The following is a 22,238-nucleotide window of genomic DNA, read 5'->3' on the forward strand; positions in this document are numbered from 1 at the left end:
GCAATATGAGATGAGATAAAATTACATAGCCAAGACATTACCATGTAATTCTCTTGCATCCATCGTGAAGAGTATGTATCAGGTTTCTTCTCTTCCCCAGTGAGATACCTTAATTTTCTACAGGCACCAATAGCCATCTTAGCTGATTGTGCTCACTCCAAATAATTTGTACCATCAAACTTTACTGTAGTAATGATCCCAGACCAAAAAATATCACTACTACCTCCAACACCCAATCACACAGTACCGATAGATTTCATCTCGGTATTCCAACTCTCTATTTTACTTCAAACAGTTCAACAGTAAGAAAAAATAGATTAAAGACCTTCAAAAAATAATTTAATACCACACACATAAACCAACCCTTCCGAAAGGAGAAAACCCTAGCTAGGGGGAAATCTCTCTCCTCCCCACACCTCTCAACAGAGAAAAGTGAATCGATCACTCCGGAAGGCCTAGAAAATTTCAAAAACCAAACCGCCCTCTTCAGAAAAACAAAAGAAAACTAACAATACCTGGGCGCCCAAGATCAGATAAAAAATAGAGTCCAACTTTTCTGGGACTCTTTCTCATACTCCAGTTCTTCCTGATTTTAATGCCGAACAGTAGATCACATTCCTGATGTCTAGATCCCACCAAATACTCCAAGAACTGGGCAATCTATAGCAGATTGATCAACCTTTTACTACTTCATGCAGTCGACTGATCTAAGGCTGCATGAGAATGCTTCAAGAAACCCTAGCCGATGCTCTGATACCAAGTAGGAATTTACTGAATTAAAAAAAAAATATATATATATATATATATATATATGAAAAAAAGTAGTTTCTTGAAGAGAGAATGAGAAGAGAAGGAGAAGAAGAGAAGTTGAAAAGAAAAGAGAGCAATAATTTAGCCGCCCCCTTTCACTTATTATTTATACTAAAATAATAGAACGGTATAAAGACAATTATGCCCTTATGGGGCGACAAAATATAAAACAACATATATAACACTCAAAAAACATAATAAAATTTGGACTCACAACTAATGTGGTCCCCACCTTCTATCTAACAACTAACATAAAATATCTACTCAGAAAAACATCATAAAACTAATTAATCTTCAACAATTACCAATGTTTCTATTAAGCTTAAGGCAAGCTTGAACGTGCATTACTGGTGCACAATGCTCCATGAGGTTGGCAATTGCAGTCATCCATGTGGGAACTTGGAGGCCTTCGGGATCATTTGCAATGGTTCAATGAGCCCATAAAGGCCTTTTGCAATGGCTTCTGCATTAGAAATTGGCTGAAGAGCACAGCCTCGTAAAAGACAATACTGCAGCTGAGAATATAAAGTATTCAACTTTTGCATTCAACAAATGAAAATTACATTTTTAGGTAGCATCCATCCAGTAAGAGGGAAGGAAAAACCATCTCTAACAAAGAAAAGAAGCTCAACAAAACACATTCAAGATGGGATAGCACTAATCATCTCTTTCTTCTTTGGTTTATTATATCCAAAAGAATTGTGTCAAATAGTGGTTAGGACATTTGGTCAGGTCAATTACAGCTTATGCCATAAAAAACCGTTAAATTTTATCTTCAGAATCTGAGCTGCAGTGTTGAGTCCACATATATATATATATATATCCTCACTGTGATGCACACAAATAATAAGGGAAGAAGGGCGATGACCATGATTAGAAGAATTATATCATCCAAGACTAGCAACGCAGGACACAACTGCAAATGCCCTGCAAATTTGAATAAGATGAATGCCAGTCGCCTGGGTTTGACACTAAGATTTCATTATTGAGCCTGCTGAATAGGAGTAATCCTTTCCCTCCCAAATGTAATTTCCTTCACTTGCATATTATTATTGCTTTATCCTTGGTGACCCAGCTCATCTTTGCATTGGACTAGCTGTGTTCCCATACTATAGTTCTGCTTGGAAAGGGAACAGTACCCTTATCATGTAGATACTACTCTTTTCCCCCATAGTGGTATACAAGAAAATGCATGTCATTTCTCCCCATTCCACCTCTTTAACTGCTAAATGATTCAGTAGAGGGAGATGCAGCGCTGCGCGGTTCATTTCTATACATCTGCTGCTGTTAGAGTTTTTCCTTTAGGGTGGGGTGGCATGCCATCAAATTTAAAACTCTGGTATGCCACTTGACCTCGTAGAGTACTCCGATACCAGCTTTAAAAACATTGATGACTTGTCCTCCAACAGTCGGACAGGAGTATCAAATTCAGCAACACGACCTGCAAAAATACCCCCATATTGATAAGCTGTCATGGCATAGAATATATTTTAACAGAATAATACCCATCATAGTGCACAGCTAATCTCAAAATAAATCCTTATATTGTGGACTCAATCATAAGATGTTACCAGAATTTAATATCATATAAAATAACAATGGAGTATCCCATTACAGTATTAACAAAGTCCTAGTGCATCGTCGTCAGCCTTTTGTTTTATAATAACCCTGCAATATACACAAATGTTGGTTCAGAGATATTTTGTGCTCACCATCACTGAGGACCAGAACTAGATCACTGTCAATGACAGTTGGGATTCGATGTGCAATAGTGCAGACAGTGCAGTCCTTAAACTCTGTTCGGATAATCTTCTGGATAAGATTATCAGTGGCAGTGTCAACAGAAGCTGTGGCTTCATCAAGAACTAGTATTCGTGCCTGCTTCAGCAAAGCTCGTCCTAATGAAACAAGTTGCCGCTGTCCAACACTCCAGTTATCCCCATTCTCTAATACTGCAATTTTTCATGAAAACACAAGGTGGTAGGTTAGTGCTCCACCATCAAAAGAACTTCTACGTAACATTTTCATGCATGATATATTTGCTTATACATGTGCCCATTATATCAAAATCTGTGGACATACCTGGGGTACCAAGCTTTCCCTTCTTTTGCCGGATTATGTCACCAAGCTGAGATTTATCAAGAGCCTGAGAGAGGAAAACAGAAAACATGAGATTCATCTGGACCAGCATCCTAGTATTGATGTCTAAAGGAAGAATGAGAAAGGTAGCTACTGATTAGAAGAATAAAAAAAGACCAAAATATACACAGTATCAATACTTGACCTGCCACACATCATGATCAGAGTGTTCTTCAAGTGGGTCAAGGTTGCCCCTAATGGTCCCTTCAAACAAGGCTGGATCTTGTGGAATGATACTTAGACGACCACGCAGATCATGAAGACCAATTGTTGAAATATCAATGTTGTCAATGATGATCCTCCCACCTGCTGGTTCAATCAACCGAAAAAGAGCCTGGATCAATGTAGATTTGCCACTTCCAGTACGTCCAACAATACCAATCTTCTTCCTACCAGGAAATGTGCATGTTACTCCATGAAGGACCACAGGAAGACTTTCCTTGTAACGAACCTTTTACAAATAAAACAGTCAGTGGATAATAAACTGGTAGAAACAATTTAAATAAACAAAATTCTGCCTCCAAAAAGATGAAAAATAACTAAAAAATGCATAATGTGTTGTGTGTATATATCATCATCATCAATGCCTTATCCCAACTATATGGGGTCAGAGCTACATGAATCCTGTTTCGCCAATCTGTTCGACTTAAAGCCATATCCACTGTTAAATTATTAATGCTTAAATCATTCCCAAACCATAATAGTCTACTCTCTCTCTCTCTCTCTCTCATTTTATCACCTATTGGAGCTATTCCTAGGTTCCTATTGATAACTTCATTCTTAATCCTATCCTTTCTAGTTTTTCCATTCATCCATCTTAGCATTTGCATTTCTGCCCCATTTATTTTCTGGACATGTTGTTTCTTGACAAAAGTGAAAACTATATAACAAGTTTGTGGTAGTATTAAGAGGTTCTCCGTTTCCAACTTCACATGTTAATGTATTTTGAAGCAGGAAGAGGACCCAACAGACTCAAAATAGGGCTCAACGAACAAAGATGACAATATATAAAAGGCCCCCCACCTGCCACCCCCAGTAACAAGTATTGAGTGAGAAAAAAAAAAAACGAAAGCTTTGATTTAGTTTCTGTTTTGGAATTATGATGAAAAAAGGGAAGAACAAAGAACCATATGTTCTTTTCAAGGTCCAAATACCCATGGCAGACAAGAAATCTCTGTTTCATTAGCTGGAGGGTAATAAATGGATAAATTTTAAAGAGTCAAAACATGCTCTAATTTAAGGGGGTATTTGCCAATATGCATGATTTTGACAAGAGCATCCATCTCTACTTGCATTGCTTCCTTCCATTCAGGTATCAAAAGAGCTTCTTGCACTTTTCTGGGTATAGGAATAGTAGAAATAGATGCCAAGTAAGATCTGCAGGATTTTGAGAAACAATTATAGGAAAGGAATTTGGAGATGCAATGGGCAGTGGATGAGGTGCAACGGCGCTTCCCTTTACGAATAGCAATTAGAAGATCAAGTTCATCTGTCAGTGAAGGTTGAGCATCTGTAACAGTGGGATCAACAATGGGAGCAGTTGTAGTGTCTGGATTTGGGGCTGTAGAAGATGTTGGAACTGGCCTGGATTGCTGTTGAGTACGAGAATCAACCTGCCTCCACCACTTTCTGTGATACACTCTCAATTCCCTGCAGTTTTGACAACTTTCTTCGCAACTCCCCCCAGCAATTGGGACAGGTAAAGGAATTTTTTGGACTAAAACTGAAATCCCTTCCTCACTATTCTCCCCTTGAGGAGAAGCCTTATGATAGTAGGGCATATCCTCAAAGAAGGTGACATCCATGGACACAAAGCGCTTCCCTGAAACTGGCTCATAACAGCAATATCCCTTTTGATTTTGTGCATACCCAAGGAAAATACACTTAGTGGCTTTGGGATCAAACTTAGAACAATGAGGTCCAAGGATTTGAACAAAACAAGTACACCCAAAAGTTTTGAGGGGAATAGTGAATAGGTCTTTATCTAGATATAGAAGACTGAACGGGGTTTGCATGTTTAGGACCCGTGAAGGAACCCTATTAATGAGGTATATGGATGTACGGATTGCATCCCCCCAGAATCGTATGGGAACGTTGGAGTTGAGCATGATGCTTCTAGCTACCTCTAAAATATGTTTGTTTTTTCTCTCAGCAACCCCGTTTTGCTGAGGTGTGCGAGGACAAGTGCTCTGATGAATGATCCCATGATCAAGGAGATAGGATGCCAAGGGTTTTGCAAAGTATTCCTTGACATTATCAAATCTAAGAATCTTGATCTTGGTTTCAAATTGGGTTAGGATCATCTGATGGAAAGCTTGGGTCAAAGAGGGGACCTCATCTCGAGAGTGCATAAGGTAGACCCATGAAAAATGGGTATAGTCATCAACAAATAATAAGTAATATCTATACCCCCCCATGGTGGAAGTTTGGTAGGGCCCCCAAACATTGGTATGCACAATCTCAAAAGGAAGGTTGTTTTTTTATTACTTAAAGGAAAAGATGATCTACTGTGTTTTGCAAGTTCACAACTTTCACACTTTAACCCAGACACTTCTACTGACTCAAACAAGTTTAGAAAAAGGCTCTTTAAAGACTCAAAAGATAAATGGCCTAAGCGGTTGTGCCAAAGCATAATCTTACTACAAGACTGAGAAACAAACAATTTCCCTACTTCACTCTACTTCCCCTGTAAATGTTCAAGCAAGTAGACTCCATTCATCTCACGGCCAATCCCAATCACCTTATTCGTTTCTAGATCCTAAAAAACACACCAATCAGGGAAAAAGGTTACTAAACAGTTTTGATTTTTAGTAATACTACTCACTGAAAGTAAGTTAGCACTAAGCTTGGGAACATGCAAAACTGAGGATAGAGTGATGGTATCTGATAATCTGATGTCTCCCTTGCCAGAAATCGGTACAAGAGAGCCATCAGCAATAGAAACTTTGTCTCTATCAGAGGAAAAACAATAGGTGCGAAATAGAGTAGATATGCTGGTCATATGATCTGAAGCACCTGAATCTATTACTCAGAAAGGTCTAGTATTACCTGGGACAGAAGCATGGCAAGAAATAGCTCTTGTACCTATATGAACAAGGACTGAAGTAGGCTGAGCTGGTGTAGGCTATTGAATTGATGTAGGCTAAACTAAATTACTAAATTCATTTTCTAGCTAAGTCAAAGCAACTCGGACTGCAGCTAGGGTATCTAGAGGAGTGCCTCTTGTGCCTAATGAAGTTGTACTATCGGTGTTGACAGCCATATTAGCACTCCCTTTCTTATTTCTGAGTTTTGTTGGAACTATATGAGGGCGCAACTTCCAACAAGTGTCCTTAGTATGTTTAGGTTTTTTGCAGTGTTCACATACTAGATCCTTCTTAGCTTCCTTCTTTTCCTTATCCCCCCCAGATTTGGGTCTAACTGCTACTAAGGCTGATTCGGAGGGTTGTTGCTGCAACATAACCTTTCTCCTAGTTTCTTCACTGTGCACTAGGAAATAGGCTTGCGATAAAGTTACACTATCTCTTGTCAGCAATTGTTGTCTTACAATGTCATATTCAGAGTTCAGATCAGCTAGGAACTCAAAGACTGTTAGTTTCAACCAGTTTTCTGTATGTTTGTGCATCTTTCTGACTCTCCCACTCAATTGTTTCAAGATGGTCAATTTCATGCCACAGGGATTTCAAGGTTGAAAAGTAAACAGAGACCTGCTTCTCTCCTTGCTTCAGATTTTTAACCTTACATTTTAGCTCATAAGCCCTAGCTTAAGGGGCTGAGAGTAGGTTCCCTTCACAACATCCCATATTTCCTTAGTTGTTTTGGCCCACAAGTAGTTTCGGCTTATGTGTGGCTATATAGAGTTGCATAGCCATGTCATCACCAAAAAATTCTCTTGGACCCACCTAGCATAACTAGGGTCCTCCTTGGACGGTTCCTTCACATCCCCTAGCAAGAAGTTCAATTTTCCTCTACCCCAATAGCCATCATAGCTGATTGGGCCCATTCAAAGTAGTTTGGTCCATCAAACTCAACAGTTGTAATCTGAAAGGTGTTTTCAGTCATGTTACTTGAACCACCAGTCCCAAAAACACCTTCCCCTTGGTTCTTGTACTCCATTCTAAGTTAGGAGATGATTAAGGAGAAGCTTTAAACTACCGTGACAAGAAAAAAACTGTACCTCAAGGCTGATAACAACCGACCTAGGACAATGATTTTGCAGTTAGATAACAGTCAACTACTATCCTGGGATTGATATCAGTCCTGGACTTTAGGTTTTTTTTCCCAAAATCATTATTGGACTGATTGATATCAGTCCTGAGATTTTCTATCCGTCCCTCTCTAAATGAATAACAAAGTCCTTTTGAATATCAATCTCAAGAAAAGGTACTTACTTTATGAAGAAAAATAGCCAATTTACCTCTTACTGCTGTTGGCCTCAAGAAAGGAAGAAACTTGCCTAGAAAAACTGAAGAATGCCAACTTGTCTCTGCTGTCGGCCTCAAGAAAAAGGAGAAAATTGCCCAAAAAACTGATTGCTACCTTCAGTCTTCAAACTTTATCAATCGACTACCATCAGAACCTTGAATCTTGATCAAAGAACCAAGAGAAAGCTGATCGGCACCTCCAATCTTGATCAAGAATCGATCTTGATCACTCAATTTCTGCCTGATTCTTCCTGATTACAAGAAGCACTCTCCAATCTTAGGACAGCTGCTAAAGCCTTCTTGCAACCTCCAAGAATCAGCCGAAGTAAGGATCTGTCTGAACTTTCAGCCCTAAACAATTCTCATGTGGTCGACTGAATTAAATCCACATGAGAAACCCTAGATCGAATGCTCTAACACCAACTTGGAAGAAGAAGAACTGCTTACTGTATAATTAGAGAAGTAATACAGGTTCGAAGAGAAGAGAAGAGAAGAGAGAGAGAGAGAGAGAGAGAGAGAGAAGAAGAAGAAGAAGAAGAGAGAATAGAGGAGAAAAGAAAGAAGGGGTTCAGTGATTGATGATCTGCCGCCCCATACACTTCTTTATTTATAGCTTTAGGTTCCTTACAAGAATAGGAGAACAAACATAAAGTCCTAGTCCTACTAAGACAAAAAGAAAAGAGGATAAACATAACATGGATAAGGCCAGCTGGCCCATCTTAAAAGAAATTAGAAACAGCTAGGTGTGGGTATGGAACCACACACACTAGAGCCTGAGTGTGGGTATGGAACCCCACACTCGTGGCTAACCAACTATTTCTTCCCAAGAAACACTTCCCAACACAAAACTTGAACTTTAGGTGGAATAGGCTTGCTCCAAATCTCTTTCACCAGGATGTTCTCCCCCACAGTATTGGAGCTTAATAGAGCGTTAAAGAAGGAAAAACAAGTAAATAATCCATCAGTAGAGGCTGACTAGACTCTAGCATCTCTTTATTTTGAACCAAAAAATAACAGAGTCAAGCTTGGCTAGTAGCTGAACAAGGGACATTCACAGTCTCTTATGCCTCTTCTAAACCCAAAATCCAACTCAAACCCAACTGGGAAAAGGTCCCTAAAGTTGAGATAGGCTCAAGTTTATAGTTGGAGAGAGTGTAAAGATTAGGGTATTGCTCTTTACAAGGAAACTCACCTAACCAAAGGTCCTCCCAAAACAGAACACTATTCCCACCTACATCAAATCGAGTAAAAGTGAGGAAAACTTGGTAACCTCTTGCTTGGCCATAAAAAAAGATCTCTAATAATTTTCTCTAATTGCTTGGCCACTTTGACTGGAATACGGATGGTGGAGAGGAAAGAGATTGGTAAATTGATCATTGTGAATCCTTTCTCCCAACGATATGTAATTTCTCTTCCATCAATCTAGCTTTTTGTTAAATCTCTCCACAACCGGTTTGCAAAAATTTTCAGTCCTTGGGTTCCCTCCCAAAGGTACACCTAGATAATCTAGAGATCAATCTCTTACATCACACCCCAAAATCTTTGCTAGTTCCTGAACTTCTCCCTCTTCTAAGTTGACCCCTGCCATACAACTTTTACCTAAATTCACCTTTAGACTAGAGAGGGCCTCAAAGGTGTTTATGAGTTCCTTCAAATTCCTTAGACTATTTTGATTGACACCCTCACAGAATTAGATTATATTGTCTGCAAACTGTAAATGTGTGACCACTACCTCACTCCTCCCTACCCTCCAACCTCGGATCGAATTATCCAAATAAACCTTAATAATCATTTTGCTTAGAACCTCCTGCAATCAAGGTGAACAAAGAAGGGAAGAGTGGATCACCTTGCCTCAACCCTCCTCTATTCAGAAAAATAAAATAAAATAAAATATCTAACAACTCCATTAATCAAAATCAAATAATGCACCATAGAGGCTTTATTCAGGGAGTTGAAGAGAAGAGAATTAGAGGGAGAAGGTGACATAAACAAATTTGAGGAGGCAGGCAATGCAGAAGTGAGGGTTGAGGGAAGTGGGAGAGTAAGAGAAGTTGTTAGAGAAGGTCAACGGAGAAGAAAGATAGCAAGAGGATTTGGTGGATTTTTCTGGAAAACTTGGATGTAGTGTCAAGGACCCAATTGTTATGAAAACATACTTAAGGAAAAAGGGTGAAGGAAAGGCAAGGAAGAGCAAATTGAGTGAAGTTGAAAAATTGAAGATGGACATTGAAGGTGACAAGGAATTTAGTGTGAGAAGGGAAAGGACAAAAGAGAGGAAGTAGGAAGGGGAAGGGCAAGAAGTGTATGGAGGGCTAGGGGAATAAGCTGGGCAATGGCTCCATCTTGGGGGTCTTCTAGGGTATGGTGGACAAGATGATTGGAACTGAATAACTTGTGAGAAAATTTACAGTATATATAAAGTTAAGGCAAGTGGAGGATGGCTTTCAATGGGTATTAACAAATCTGTATGGTCCGATATAGGGAGAGGAATGACATGTGGGAGGAATTGGGAGATATAAGAGGATTGTAGGAGGGACCCTGGTGTATTGGTGGAGATATTAATGTGATTAGACTCAATGAAGAAACAAGTACTAGGAGACAAAGTATTGCTACAAGTATGATAAGGTTTAATCAATTCAAAAATGTCTTTGAGCTTAAAGAATTGTCTCTCTAACATACTCATTATACCTGGTCTAATCTCCAAGCTAGCCCAATTTGCTCCAAACTAGATAGATTTTTCTTTTTCGTGGATTGGGAGGAGCAATGGGGTGGTCTACTGTCTAGAGCTTTGCCCAGATTAACTTCAAGCCAAGGTTTAAAGTATCGGAAACGTAAGGTGTATCGGAAAGATAATTTTAAAAGACATATCGGGATACGCTTTGGATATGTATGAATACGGACGAAAAATCAAGATACGCATAATGTTAAAAAACTCAAATAAATCCTAAAAAGTATATTAATAATGATAGTTACAAGTTTTATTTGATTGTAAATAAGTTATTTAAAAGTAAAAAAAAAAAAAAAAAACTGTAACTTAATGGTCTATATAAAATTCGAGATATCAAGACACACTTAGTAACTATTGACAAATGATGGAATAACTAAAATGTGAAAAAAAAAAAACTAAAATGTATATTGATATACATTAGTTTTAAAATAATCAATATAATTTAACTTAATATTTATTAATACATAAATTTTAATAATTAATTCTAACATTTATTGATAAGCATACACTAAGAAAAAGAGAAAATTTACTTAAAAATAAAAATGCATAAGCCTATAGCAAGCAAATGGGCGTGGCTTAGTGGTGAACCTCTAGTTGTTAAAGCCTAATAGCTAAGGTTCGAATCTTGTTATTGCTAAGTTTGTAGTTTTATACTAACAAAACAAATTTAATGAGAAAGAGGGTTATTAATTAACGAAATTAATGAGAAGAATTCCAATTAGGTGCTAAAATTGAAATTCAAATTTAAAACTATGCATTAAGTACAGGAGTAATTAACTAATTAATGAGAGAAATTGCACTTAAATATAGGAGTAAATACAAAATTAATGAGAGGTAATTTGACTCTAAATATAATTTAATGAAATTAATGAGAGAGAAGGGGACTTGTATCGGACTATTTCAAAACCATATTGGCCAATACAGACCAATTCATTTGAAAAGGAACGCTACAGATAATTTCTATACGTTCCGTGTATCGGACTTGTACTAGAACAATATGTATCGGCCGATACGGTCCGATACGTTGCAAAATTTTGAACCTTGCTTCAATCCATTGGCCTATCTCTATCTATAAGGAGGATGCATTAGCAAAACAAGGGGTGGGAAGGAATCAATTGTTTTGGGCTCAATTGTAATTGCAAATTGTTTTGTGGAGAGTTAAGAAAATTTATCTCACCTAATCTTGTAATCATCTTTTTCTATTTTTAATGAAATTCTGTTATTGATCAAAAAATACAATCTTTAATCCACATTCTCTAACGGTCAGTAAGGCCTATTTTTTCTAGAATCCCCAGGAGAAAACTCCAGTCCACTAGATCATATGCCTTGAAAAGTCTGATTTGCAGATCAAACCTTTTCCTCCCAACATTTTCTTCTCTGCCACACATTCATCTGCAACCAAATTTTGATCAATAATTTGTTGTCCCTCCACAAAAGCCCGTTGAAACTGGAAGACCCAACACTTTTTTCTTTTTAAATCGGAAAGAGAGAACCCTAGCTATTATTTTGTAAAGACTCCCCACTAAACCAATAGGTCTAAAATCCTTTGGGATCTTGGTTTCCTTCCTTTTTGGCACCAAGGCTACAAAAGTAGCATTTATACTTGGGGAGATTTTTTTTTTTGATAGGAAACAGTAACTTTCATTAAATATGAGAATTATAGAATTACAACTGCCACCTTCAAAAAGATGACCCCTCATAGGATAAGCAAATTATAAGCATGCCCAAAATAATGTCTCCCTATTGACCCCCTTGCTTTGCTAAAACATCAGCCAACCCATTTGTTGTTTTCCTAACCCAGTTAAATTGTGCTCCTAACTCCCGTGTCAAATTCAATATTTCCCTTATATGTTGTCTAAGGGGCCAAGCGCCCAAATTCCTTGTTTGCATCCAGCCTATGACTAATCTTGAATCCCCTTCCACTTCTAACCATTGGAGGCCCAACTGTTTAGCCAATCTGAGCCCTTGAAGGAGCGCCATTACTTCTGCTCTTAGTGAGTCACCCACCCCTAAAGGGCCAGAGAAAAGGGTCAAAACTCTTCCTTCCGTATCTCCAACCACACCCCCCATTCCAGAAGGACCAGGGTTTCCCATAGAACTGCCATCAAAGTTCAGTTTCACAGAAAACAGTGAGGGTGGGGTCCACTCCTCATTAACAATAGTAATAGTAGGAGGGATGGAAGAGCCTGCTACTATATTCCAACCTCTAAGCAAGTCATCTGCAGAAAAATCCTTGAAAAGGTCCATAGTTTTCAGCTAATGTATCACCCTGATGGTGATGCCTTCTACAACTTGAAGTAGTGATTTTTCTTGGCCTTGGAAAATCATGTTATTTCTCTCTTCCCAAACTGCCCACTCAATAGCTGCTCTCATTGTTCTCCACATCACCCTTTCCCGCTTCTTTGGTTGTCGGAAAAAACTAGAACCAAACAGCTTCGCCACTCTTGAGGGGGGGGGGGGGGTTCCACTTGCAATCAAAGAGGGAAGAGAACCATTCCCAGATATGAGTTGCTAAAGGACAGGATAAAAGTAGATGATTTATCATCTCACCACTATTCAAGCAAAGACAGTAAACATGTGGGGATAAGCACCATTTTGGTCACTTTTTTTGAAGCGCATTCAAAGTGTTAATTTTTTAGAGTACCACTTCCCAACAAAAAGCCCTTACCTTCGGGGGTATTGGAGCACACAACACTTCTTTAGCAGGAAAAGAGTGCATTGAAAAATGAGGAAACAGAGAAGCAACCTGATGAAGACTCGACCAAATTCTACTATCGGGACAGGATTGATCCAAGAAAACTGAGCTTAGAAGAGAAAGGAGCTCATCTGCCAAACTCATTTCTGAGTCCCTCAAACCTCTCCTAATCCCAAGAATCCCCAGAAGCATGAATGGAAGAGATGACTTTAAGCTTGTTCAAGGAGAGGGAGTAGATAGCCGGGAATCTGTCCTTTAGAGGGAAGTCCCCAAGCCACATATCCTCCCAAAAGAGAACTTTATTACCTGAACAGGATGTTTCTTTTTTTGTGAAATTCATTAAAGACTTCCAAAAGACCATCTTTTAAAATCTCCCAAAAGTCTTGGTAAAAAGTCATAAAAAAACCATCCAATCCAAGGGCCTTAGATCTCTCCATTGAAAACATAGCCTCTCTGATTTCCTCAAGACTAAAGATATTCTCCAAGGCTAAAGTTTGAATAATATCCACTCTATCCCAATCCAATTCAGGAAGATCTGAACTTCTTCCTCCCTAAATTAGCAAAAATGCCCTTAAAGTGATACAGAAAGGCCTTAATGATTTCCTCTTCCCTTCTTAACTCTTGTCCGTCCACTTCTAAGCTGGTTATGAGATTTTTCCTTTTTCTTCTGTTATCCAAGGAGTGAAAAAACTTTGTATTACCATCCACCTCCATCAACCACTTACTCCTAGAATTTTGCCTCCAAGAAATTTCCTCTTTCCACATTAACTTTTCCAGCTCTACCTTTACACTCCACCTCTCCTCTATTTCCTCTCTTGAGATTCCTCTCTGGGCTTCTTTCTTGTCTAGTTCCTCAATCCTAGCTAAGATCCTCTCCTTCACTTCCTCCAGCCTGCCAAAATGTTCCCTGTTCCAGATTTTAATTTGGGGTTTTTTCTTCTGTGTGTCTGGAAAACAAGTGTGGAACCCAATACATCTCCCTCGGATCTTTTCTTTCTGGTCATTGCTCCATGGTAGCAAGAAGACAAAAAATCTCTTGGAGTAGTTCTGTTTGTGGTAGCATGAGGAATTTGGAAGGAAAAGAAATAGAAGAATCTTTAATGGAAGACATAAGGGTTATGAAAGGCCAAGATTGGAGATATGAAAAACAGTTGACTGGATTTTTGTACATCCTGAATTGAAAACATACAAAAATTTTCTTTTTGACCCAGGCTTTGGTCTACTCTTGAAATGTCAACAGAAGTACTGTAATTATATTGAGAGTAGAGGATCTCTGTATTTTGTTTCTTTTGTTTTGGATGTAACTCCTGGATTAAGATGTCATCTCATCACCCATTCCTCCCTTTATTTTCTTTTCTTATTTAATAAGGTTTCTTTCTATTTACTACCAAAAAAAATACTTATGAGCCAATGGGAGAGTTTGCATAGCCTCTAAACATCACAAAAGAAGCCTTTTTTCTATAAAAGATGTTCTCCTTCCTTTCTCCCATGTTTCTCACATGGCCACATGTGATTTTTTCCAAAACAACCTACTCCTTAACTCAAAGCTGCATGATTTTGTTTGACAAAGCATACAAACAGGAGTTACCTATTTGAAACCCACTGACCAACCAACCCATCAAGAAGTAACAGTCTCTCGACATTTCAATGGTGAACAAGATAGGTGGCTGATTCCCCATCACCCAAAGACATTTATGTGGAGAGAGGTAAGAGTGCCTATTGAAGATCCAAGCAATCTTGTACAGATAGAGGTATTGTGTAAGGGAATATAACTAAACTTCATATTTGCTTCACCCCAAAACTTAGGTTTCAGAGTAGGGGTGATCATTTGTAGCCTGGCGTGGCCCACAATAGCCCTAATGGCCCAGCCCATAGGTGCCTGGCCTGACCCACAAATATTGATATATAAAATATATATGGATATATATGCGTTATTTTATTATATAAAATGTAGCATAAAATATAGATATTTATATATGTCATATATTATATATTTAATGTTTTACATTATATATATATATATAAAATATTTTTACATTTAAAACATAGGCATGGAACTGGGTCCATCTCAGTCTGGGCTTGGGCTATAGTTTTAGCCCTAGGTGCTAAGCCGAGCCCATGATCACCCCTCTTTCAAAGCATACTTCAGAAAATCAATGTATTAATATATCTGATTTAGTAGAATTTTGGATTTTCTTAATATATCCTTTTTGGCACAAAGAAATATTTAGTTGGAGTGAATCAGATTTTTGCAACTTCCATAATGATCCGTATCATAAATTAAAGGGAAAAACTAAGTGCATACCTTCAGATCAATCAATTCAATTGTTCCATTTTCTGGCCAGGAGGATGGAGGGCGAGAGTTCTCAATAATAGTTGGAGCTTCGCTTGGGATTTGGCAGTACTGATGAATACGTTCAATAGAAATAATTTTATTTTCAAGCTTGCAAAAGCTCAGTATCCAACGTGATAATCTTGCATTCAAATTAAGGCCATATGTCACAGCAAGACCAGCCATACCTTTATAGGAGAAGCGGCAGCGGTTAATAAATGCAATAAAAACTGATCTAAGCGAGTGCTAAACTAGAGTATATATATCTTTCATTGTACGCCAAGTACATCATCTGATTTTTCTACCAATTATTTGGGGTTGAGTAAATGAATCATTCTTTCATTGTATATGGAACATATGCAAAGGAATGAATTATATAATTTTCTTAGATGCATTTCAAGTAATCATATTTGGAACTTATAGTTTTAGGATACAACTTGGGCAGGTTCAGGTTGAGCATTTCTTAACTTTTTAAAGGGGCTTAACAAGAGAGCCTGGACCCAATGCAGTCAAAATTCTACAAATCAGGTAAGGTACCCTATTTGCAACCTATAGGATTTCAGTAGTACTTTGTGCAGCCTAATCATGCAGAACTTTTTCATGAGGAGAAGCAAACATCAAATACTAAGATAAGGTAATAAAATACTACGTACTTGGATCAATACTTCCATGTGGGAAGCCCACAAGAAGAGTCATGCAAAATGCAAATACGAAAGTTGAAAGTAATTCCATGCGCAAGCAGAGCCACTCAATGGCTGAGAGGCTGCAGAAGAAGGGGCGATTAAAGCAATCAAGAAGATATAAGTTCCTCTTCATGAATCGCTTTTCTTGCCCAAAACCCCTAATTGTTGCTGCTCCAGCAATTGACTCCCCAAAAAGATGGATTATTGGAGATTTCTGAATGCTTACAATGCGAACAAGTTCCCTTGATGAAGCCAAATAGTATTTCTGCATTCACAAAAAGAAGCTTAAACAAATATATCCTACTATAAAGTGATGAAATAAAATAATTTCAACTTTAAATTTGGGTTACCAGGTGACTATGTAATGTTCAAGTAAAAAGAAACTCCAACCATGAGGGAAACTCTAGAACAGTGATGTAAAATTTTTATTGGTATTTTAAACATGTCTAACCTTTCCCAGTCATTTCATATGTATTCTTACCGAGAGTGATTTGAGGACACCCCAAACATCATTCTTTACTCAGGTTACGTGTCTTAAAGGACAAAACCATTTTGAATTGTGTGATAATTGCAATGGTTTCTTTATCTTTTCACTAGGAATTTGCCCAGTTTATCAAAAACGAAATGTGCACAAATCACTCCCCACCAAAAGGTCTTGTTCTCTAGTCATCTATCTATCTATCTATCTATCTATCTATCTATCTATCTATCTATCTATCTATCTATCTATCTATCTATCTATATATATATATATATATATATATATATATATATACTTGTTGAAACAATTGATCTGAAGAAAAAGGAAAAGAAAGAAAATTTGTTGAAATAAATAATTATATTCTCCTAAATGAAACCTACATTGTTTTCCATACAGCCAAAAGCACAAAGAGTTTCAAATTCTACAATCAATAAAATTAATATTTTTTTTTGATAGTCAAAGCCTTCATTCCAAATTTTGGGCCCTGCTGTAAAAATCAATTCATAGTCCACTAATTCCTCTTTTTTTTTCTATGAACAGTCCACTAATTCCTCTCTATTTAGGGATGCATTTTCTGTTAAATAATAAGATGTCTACAAACTGTCCTGTCCATTTTGAAGTTTGAACACATTACTTTGTCATTCTTTATAACTTGTGACTTGAACTAAAGTTTTACACCATGATCAGTCATTGGTACAAATTATACATGATAAACCATGCCTCTGGATTTTCCTATGTTGTCACCAATTGGTCTGACCCTTAAGTTATATTCATTCATTTCAAGGTCTATCCTTTCCTGCTACTAATTCTTTCAACACAAATCCAAACTTATGCACATGCACAAGTAGGAGTTGAATTGCTGGATATCTGCCCTACCAGAAAACTAAAAGTTCAACAAGCAAATATAATGATAGCTTTTTACGCTCCCACAGTTCAGTTAATTATCTTTCTAATGCAGAACTGCAGAACCAAGTCAAATTGGACGGTATGCTATGCAGTATATGAATGATTCAGTTAGGTTCACAAAGAAGAACTAAGGGGCAGATAAATTTAGATAACCTGCATCCACAGGCAAGCAATGGCCATTGGGACAACAAGAAGCAAGACTTCCCAGGTAACTTGAGTCATCACACCAACTATACCAAGAAGCTGAATTGTTGTTGCTGCAAACCCACCAAGTCTGAAGGGAATATCAAGATCCACAACACTTTGATCCACAGATACCTGGTAATTGACAAATGATTGATCACAATAAAAAAACAAGAATTATATATACTGTCATAATCTTCCAAGGGATTTTCAGCACAAGGATATATTTTCCAGTTATAACTTACACGATTCAAAATCCGTCCAGCTGGGGTAGAGTCAAAGAAAGACATTGGTGCCAGAAAGATGGTTCTAAGCATCTTTGTAAAAAATTTCTGTGCAGCTTCCAGACCAAATGTAGCAACTAAAACTGCTCTAACAAACACAAACCAAGAGCTCCCAAAAGCAAGGGCCATATAAACAACAAGAAGGACCATACTGCTTGTCCTCGGTTGGGCCCCTTTAGTTTGTGGATTCGCCCAGGCCATCCACCAGCTGCTGGCTATCTGAAGCACCTGAAATGATGTCTGTGCAAGAATAATGAGTGGTATTAGTAAGCCTTTATATGCTGCACCCATATATGATAAATACACCTTCATGCTGACTTTTCCTCTTTCTCGTTCCTCTTCCTGAACTAGCTGCTTTTTTCTTGAGCGTTTTATCTTCTTCTTTTCTTTAATTGCTTTCCGTTCTGAAGCTGATTCATTTTCTGTTGCTACCCTATCCAGACTGTCAATATTATTTGCAGTTGAGTTGCACTTTTTATTAAACATTATAGAACCATCACCAGGAACATTTTCATCTGAATCATCAGATGAGCGCATGGGGATATCCAGAGCTTCAATTGCTTCATGATGAGCTGAAACCAATGTGTTGAAATCAGTTCCAGATTGCAAAAGATCTTCATATTTTCCTGCCTGTATGATGCGTCCCTCCTTAAGGACCTAAAAAATGGAGGACCAAGTTCATGAAGTGAGTGGGAAATGTGTGTTTGGTAGCTTATGCTCTTAGAAGTGTTCTAACCTTAACGTTCATTCAGTTAAAAAAACAAGGAAATAAATTGTGCATTAACACAAAAACACTCAAGATATAGAGTTCAATAACCTAGGGGAAACAGCTTTTATTATACATGTAAATAATTATTAATACTAGCGGGGGGGGATGCCTAAAACAGTTTTCAATTTCTTTACTTGAGATATCAATGAAAGCTTAACTTGAGCACAACAAGTACAACCTCAACTGCAACAGTCTTTGATATTATAGAAAATCATTGAAACAAGAAGTGAGAAGACATCATACCAGTATCAGATCTGCAGCTGGCAGAAACTCAACTTGATGAGTGACAAATATCACAGTCTTAGTTGCCAATGCTGTCAATATATATTCCTGCAATGTTATATTATATATTATAGCCAAAACCATGTATTTAAAAAAAAAAAAGAAGAAAAATTATGTCTTTCATGTACTTGCTCAAAATCTCTGAAAGCATGGTGCTTCAGAGCAAGAGTTCAAGAATCAGTAATATGTTTCACCTTAAATAATTCTGATCCTGTTTGTGCATCAACAGCACTGAACGGATCATCAAGTAAGTAAATGTCTGCATCTTGATATAGAGCCCTGGCAAGTTGTACCCTTTGCTTCTGGCCTCCACTGAGATTTATGCCTCTATCACCAATAATTGTCTGGTCACCATGTGAGAAGAGTTCCAAATCCTTTTTCAATGAGCAAGCATGAATAACACTCTTGTACTTTATCTTATCCATTGGGCTACCAAACAGAATGTTTTCTTCTATATTTCCTGACTGTATCCAAGCTGACTGAGAAACATAAGCTGCAGATCCACATACTCTAACCTAGAACCATCCAAGAAATGTAAAAAAGAAAATGTTTTATTGTTTGTTAACAGACAAAGAAGGGAAAATCACAAAAAAAAAAAACATATAAAAAATTCATGATAAGTGAAACAAAGTAGTTTGATTTAGTTTACTTACTTCACCAGAGACTTTAGGTATTTCCCCAAGGATGCAGGAGAGGAAACTTGATTTTCCAGCACCAACCATACCACAAACAGCCACACGCATCCCCTTCTCCACACTCATCTGTATTCCTGACAATGTTGGCCTTGGGGAAGAGGGGTCCCAGCAGAACTCACCATCTTTTATCTCTATGGCAATGTTTGTGAGGCTTCTAGGGATAACAATGGTGGCATCTTGCTGTAACTCTTCCTCCTGCAAGAATCCAACAATTCGATCCAGAGAGACCTTAGTTTGAGCCATCATTGAGACCAAGTCTGGAAAATTCCTAAGTGGTTCTTGCAGGATCCTGAAAGTGGCCAGAGCAGAGAGAACACCTCCTGCTGTGAGCTGATGACCCAAAAGTATAGAAGTACCAAAAGTGACAACTGAGACAAAAATGGGAGAGCCCCAGAAGATGAATGTAATAAAAGCCTGTGAATAGAGGGCTTTTTGAAGCCACTTGAATTCCACATGCCGCATCTCCTCCAGCTTCACCCGGTACCTGTCCTCCCATGCTTGCAACTTGAGAATCCTCATGTTTCTTAGACACTCTGAGGTCTTCCTCATTCTTTCATCCTTGGATCCCATTAGGTTGTCTTGGTAATCTTCTTGCATCTTTGCTAGAGGGACAGTAATAATAATGGAGACAATGGTGGCTACTAGTGTTGCAACTGAAGCAATTCCCACATTTCTATAGAGAATTGCTAGAGCAAGAATTATTTGTAGAGGGAGCATCCAAATGTCATGAAGATACCATGAGTAATCTCCCACTCGTTGCACATCAACTGCCATGTAATTTACAATTTCACCACTGGTGTGGCTCTGTCTGGCCAAGCTTGAAAGCCTGAGCCCCTTCCGATACACCATAGCAGTTAGAGCCGATCTCACATGCATACCCAAAATGTCTACCCCCAAGTACCACTGCCGGGTGGTTATAGTTTCCACCATCTTGGCAGTGAAGAAAACTGCTGCAAGAACATAACCTTCATTCGGATAAGTCTCATTCCCTCCTAAGTAGTCCACAAAGTAGCTAATCAGATAAGGACCCACATACGAAACTAGTGTATTCAAGCCGGCAAAGATGGCATTGCAGGCTGCCTCCTTCCAGAATGATTTCAGAATTGCCCAAGCCAATGATGGCTGCTTTGCAGGATCATCTGCCTTTAATTTCTCCCAATTTGAGTTCAAAACCTTGTAACTAGTCTTGGCCCGATCTTTTGGTGCTAAAAGAGGGATGTCCTTGAGCTCTAGTGGTCTTTTTGCACCAACAGACAGAAGAGAATTCAGCCAGGAAAGTGTGAGCAGGCTAAATAGCCCAGCTTCACTATAAGGAGTCACCTTAAGACAACCTGCTTCTTCTTCTTCAAGCAGCAATGGATCTTGAAAATTGGGGTTTCTACAAATTTGTATTCCCGAAACACCCCGGAATGCAATGCAACAGAGGAATGCAAGAGCAGGGGTGGAAGCAAAATTCGCCACAACATGTGACTTAAAACGTCCCCACCCTTCTACAAGCAATCCCCTGCCATCAACGTACAGAGTACACAGACAGATTAGAAATGAAACAGACCACCATACCCGTAGCAAAGATGGGAATTTTTCTAAAGGTTTGAATTTACAGTGAAAAGCCAAAAGGCTCAGAACAAACCAAGCTAAACCTTGAGCTACAGGCAAGCAAAGAAGGGACCAGTCCCTCCTCTTTTCATATGCCCCATCTCTAATAAGGCCAACGGCATCAAACCCTAAAAGCAATACTTGCAGAAATAGAACGTAGAAACAACAGAAAACCGAAACCTTAAATCCCGCACCAATCTTTACATTGGCAATTACATCTTCACTGTGGCGAACTGGAAAAGAATTCCCATTCGACGAGTCCTCCTTAGTGACCGGTATCCGACGACCAATACAAGCGACCAGCCGCTTTGCTGACGCGAAAGAAAGAAAGAGAATGAGAAGTGCTAGGTGGATCAAAACAGATAGTCGTTCCAACAAAGGCAAATCCTTAAAACCTCCCAAAATTGTATTCATGGCTGGAGATTCCGTCGGCGGAGAAGACGAGAGTCCATTGAAGAGCAAGTTGGTTATATCCATTAGCGTCATTGATCCTCTCATGAGAAATACGATTGAAAATTCGGAGTTAGTATCGTGTCTTAAGATTTAAGCAGAGCAGAGAGAGGACCATGAGCATTTCACCGTCATCTGCGTTGGTAGGTGCTATATGAAATATCTGAAAATGGAACAAGTCGCAGCGAGAAACAAATGAATTGTTTGGAGAGAGAATCTGTGACACGTTGCACATGAAAACAAATTGATATTTATCAACAAACAAAGCACGAAAAACGAAAAGGCACAGAGAGAACCCATAGAGAAAACCCCTTGTTTTCTCTGTGCTTTATCGCAACACATCATCACGTACAGGCAGACCATTAAAATTAAAAAACTAAAGGAAACCCAGAAAAGAAAAGATAAACCAAAACTATGACCTGGGTATGTGCCGTGGCAACTCTTTTTTCTTGTAAGAGCAGATTCTCTGAAAGACAATAGAACAAATCTCCGATCAATTCAAGTTAGTCATTAGACAGAAAAAATGAGGGAAAGAGGATAACCAGATCTTGCTTTCTCATTCACTGCTATCAAACCTTGCTCTTGCTTCCTTATCAAGTAGTAAGTCATAAAATCCTCATACATTAAATGCTGTTCTACTTTGACGATTCAAGTCCAGAATTTTCTGTCTTCTAGTATATATAGAGATGAACCAGTGATCATTTATCAGTTGTGATTGTGAGGTGTGTTTGTTTGCTTGTTGCTTAGGAGACAGATATTATAAGGGTAGCATTAATAAGTG

At 38.3% G+C, this 22,238-nt stretch overlaps 1 protein-coding gene across 7 annotated transcripts; it reads right to left on the reverse strand.

Moving 5' to 3' along the window:
* Positions 1-1,326: 1,326 nt before the first annotated feature.
* LOC104600987 (ABC transporter C family member 5) lies at positions 1,327-22,133 on the reverse strand. Of its 7 annotated transcripts, none has more exons than XR_016083882.1 (13): positions 22,033-22,119; positions 21,877-21,923; positions 19,370-21,620; positions 18,911-19,231; positions 18,678-18,764; positions 17,627-18,322; positions 17,352-17,516; positions 15,782-16,076; positions 15,102-15,316; positions 3,095-3,338; positions 2,893-2,956; positions 2,523-2,762; positions 1,327-2,251 (listed from the first exon to the last, which is right to left on the reverse strand). XR_016083882.1 is itself a non-coding variant. In XM_010264171.3 (13 exons), the coding sequence occupies exons 3-13, from the start codon at positions 21,503-21,505 to the stop codon at positions 2,139-2,141; spliced, it is 4,638 nt and encodes a 1,545-aa protein (XP_010262473.1). In that variant the 5' UTR covers positions 21,506-21,620; positions 21,877-21,923; positions 22,033-22,112; the 3' UTR covers positions 1,327-2,138. The 7 variants fall into 7 exon arrangements, 4 of the variants coding, with proteins under 4 accessions (XP_010262473.1, XP_010262472.1, XP_088756764.1 ...); XM_010264171.3 differs by having other exon boundaries at positions 3,095-3,400; positions 22,033-22,112; XM_010264170.3 differs by having other exon boundaries at positions 3,095-3,400; positions 19,370-21,674; positions 22,033-22,102.
* Positions 22,134-22,238: the final 105 nt, after the last annotated feature.

The sequence above is a fragment of the Nelumbo nucifera genome, chromosome 3, assembly GCF_055504915.1.
Source record: "Nelumbo nucifera cultivar China Antique chromosome 3, China Antique-T2T, whole genome shotgun sequence".
Taxonomy (NCBI): Eukaryota; Viridiplantae; Streptophyta; class Magnoliopsida; order Proteales; family Nelumbonaceae; genus Nelumbo; species Nelumbo nucifera.